General features: G+C 37.8%; 1 protein-coding gene across 1 annotated transcript; it reads left to right on the top strand.

Moving 5' to 3' along the window:
• The first annotated feature begins 1,241 nt into the window (after positions 1-1,241).
• LOC122003457 (classical arabinogalactan protein 9-like) lies at positions 1,242-2,232 on the top strand. Its single transcript, XM_042558565.1, has one exon. It carries the CDS (start codon positions 1,484-1,486, stop codon positions 1,982-1,984), a length of 501 nt encoding a protein of 166 aa, XP_042414499.1. The 5' UTR covers positions 1,242-1,483; the 3' UTR covers positions 1,985-2,232.
• The last annotated feature ends 432 nt before the right edge of the window (positions 2,233-2,664 follow it).

Below are 2,664 nucleotides of genomic sequence, written 5' to 3'. Positions count from 1 at the left end.
AATTTTATGGACGACGGATTCGGTTTTCGTCTATCATCCAGATAAATTAAAAAATCGTAAATAAAAAAAAAAGTATCAGTTAATTCACTGAGACTATCACTCAATCCTTACTTAGATATCTAAGAAAGCATCCTAATACTTTACCATAAAAAAAATACTCAAAATCACCTCCGAGCTTAATTGTACCAGAAGTTAGTTTGTCTTTTCAATTAACATTGCATTTATTCAATTTCCAAGATGATGGAATTTGACCCATATCAGCTATTATTTGACAATTAGGTTCAATGAACTAAGCTCCCTAGTTCTACAATGAACTAATACAATAGATGAGTAAAAAGTCCACATGTCAAGCATACATTGTTGAATAAGTAGTAAAACATTATGATTAATACTCATATCAACCTATAACATATGAAAGTGTCCTTGTAACATTGACATTAATGTTAACACTTTGAGGCCAACATCTTTTTTCACACGCCCAAAGTGATTTTGCCAAGTGCCCAACATATAATATTGCAAATGGGCCCTCCACCTTTCTCAAATTCTAAAATAGGTATGGTACTATTTTAAACTTATTTAATGGGCGAACATTTAAATATGTCTTAAAGATCTTTATTTAAAGTCACCTAATTCTTGGGATTTTGAATAGGTCCTAAGCTTTCATCCTAAGACCAAGATTAAAGTTGACTCCTAAACTTAGTTTAATGAGTGAACATTTAAATATGCCTTTATGATTTCATCTTGTTTGTCCTAAACTTGATTTCTTATGTATTTATGGTTCGTGTTTATATTTGCCTTTAAGAATTAAATATATAAACATATTCTAACAGTTTTTTCATTTAAAATGTTTTTAAGGGAAGAATATTTAAAACGCTTATTGACTTGACTATCTCTATTTGTATTTACTCACACTCAGGTCTTAAGTAGGTCCTTAGGATACACTCTTTCCATGTTAAAAAAATATATATATTATTTTTAATTTTATGCAACACTTTTCATTGAAACTAGTTGATAATCCTGTAATACTCTAAAGTTAAAGTTTTAATTTAAAATTTTTAAAGAATAAAAAAACAATTTTATAAAGTTAAAAATAATTTTGGATGTGAAAAAAGAAAAAGAAGATGGAAGTAATTATTTGAAGTCAAAGTAAATTGACCATTGACCCGTCTTAGTCAACGTTATCATTCACTGAGCAGAATCATGTGCTTAATAAGAGGGCTTTGCCCCATTTGAAAGAACCCAAGTCCTACGCACCAATTCGGCAGCAATTCATTCCATATTCCACTCCCACTCCTTGGGGTAAACTTTCGTCATTCGGATTCCATGAATTGGGCACTGCAGTGGATCCTCCCCAGAAACGTCCATCCGACAGCTGTAAGCCCGATTCGGCGGTGATCATGCCCAACCACCGTTTCCTTGACAGCACATCAGCATCCGCTTCTCCATCAGATCTGTCGCCGGATTTCTCTCCACTGCTCCTCCCATGGCGGCGGCGGCGGCGATGCTCCTCTCTTCTTCCGCCACAGCCTTCGTCCTATTACTGCTTTCAGTGGCGGGTCTTACTTCCTCCGCGGTGTCACCGTCGCCGTCGCCGGTCCCCGGTGGCTCGATCCGCACTCCTAATGCACCCCCTCCGGCGCCTTCCCCCTCTCTGAGTACTTCGCCTGCTTCTCCACCGCCAGAAACCCCTCACTCTTCTCCGTCTCCACCTCCCGAGTCGCCGTCCCCCTCTCGGATCACGAAGGTACCCGCACCGGTGCCCAACGGCGCCGATTCAAGGGCAGCGCTGAGCCATAAAGTGAAGGGAGATGGAGAAGGCGAAGGCGGCGGCGGCGGGATGAACGGGGGGAAGAAAACGGCGATAGTGGTGAGTCTGATTCTGGCGGCGGCGGTCCTGGCGGCGGCGGCAGTGGTCTACAAGAAGCGCCGGGACAACATCCGGCGGTCCAGGTATAGCTACGCCACTCACAGGGAGATTCTTTGAAATCGGAAACATGATGATCGATTCTTTCTTTGACGAGTACGATGTAGTTATCGATTTCCCGCAGATAGATTAATTAATTCAAGAAGAATTAGTTTCAATTCCTTTAGTTTTATCCCTAGACCAGTAGGGAAGACAGAGGAGATAGATTATGAGAAAAGTGCAGTTCATATATTTAATATGCATTGTAAACATAGTTTAATCCAGTTCTTTATTTGCCATAAATCTGTTGTGAGTTCTTATTGTTCTTATACTATTCTTATTCTATCTCATTGAAATTAATTGTAGAGGGTTGACTATAAAATCAAATTCTTGTTGATTTGTGTAAAATATTCAGCCAGTCAAATCCACAAACACACACCTTACCTTTATGGCATGTAATTTTAAATTTTATTTGCAGAATAAGTTATGCCTTAGTTGTGATTTCACACGCATGCTTCGTGGTTGGAATATTTTTCACATTCTAGACATAAATTGTGATACATTTTTTTAAAAAAATACTCTTAAGATATTTTTCAAATTATTAATTCATGCGAAATTTTAATTTAAAGGTAATGTTAAATGATCAGAATCTGGTCACTCAGAATATATATATGCATATGTATGTATGAGTATTTTAATAGGACAGTACTAAATAGTCAGAATCTGATCCGTTAGAACGGACATTTTAGTAATTTTAAAGG

Source organism: Zingiber officinale, chromosome 1A, assembly GCF_018446385.1.
Source record: "Zingiber officinale cultivar Zhangliang chromosome 1A, Zo_v1.1, whole genome shotgun sequence".
Classification (NCBI taxonomy): Eukaryota; Viridiplantae; Streptophyta; class Magnoliopsida; order Zingiberales; family Zingiberaceae; genus Zingiber; species Zingiber officinale.
The sequence above is the reverse complement of the archived record's forward strand: the minus strand, read 5'-3'. Positions and strand labels throughout refer to the sequence as shown.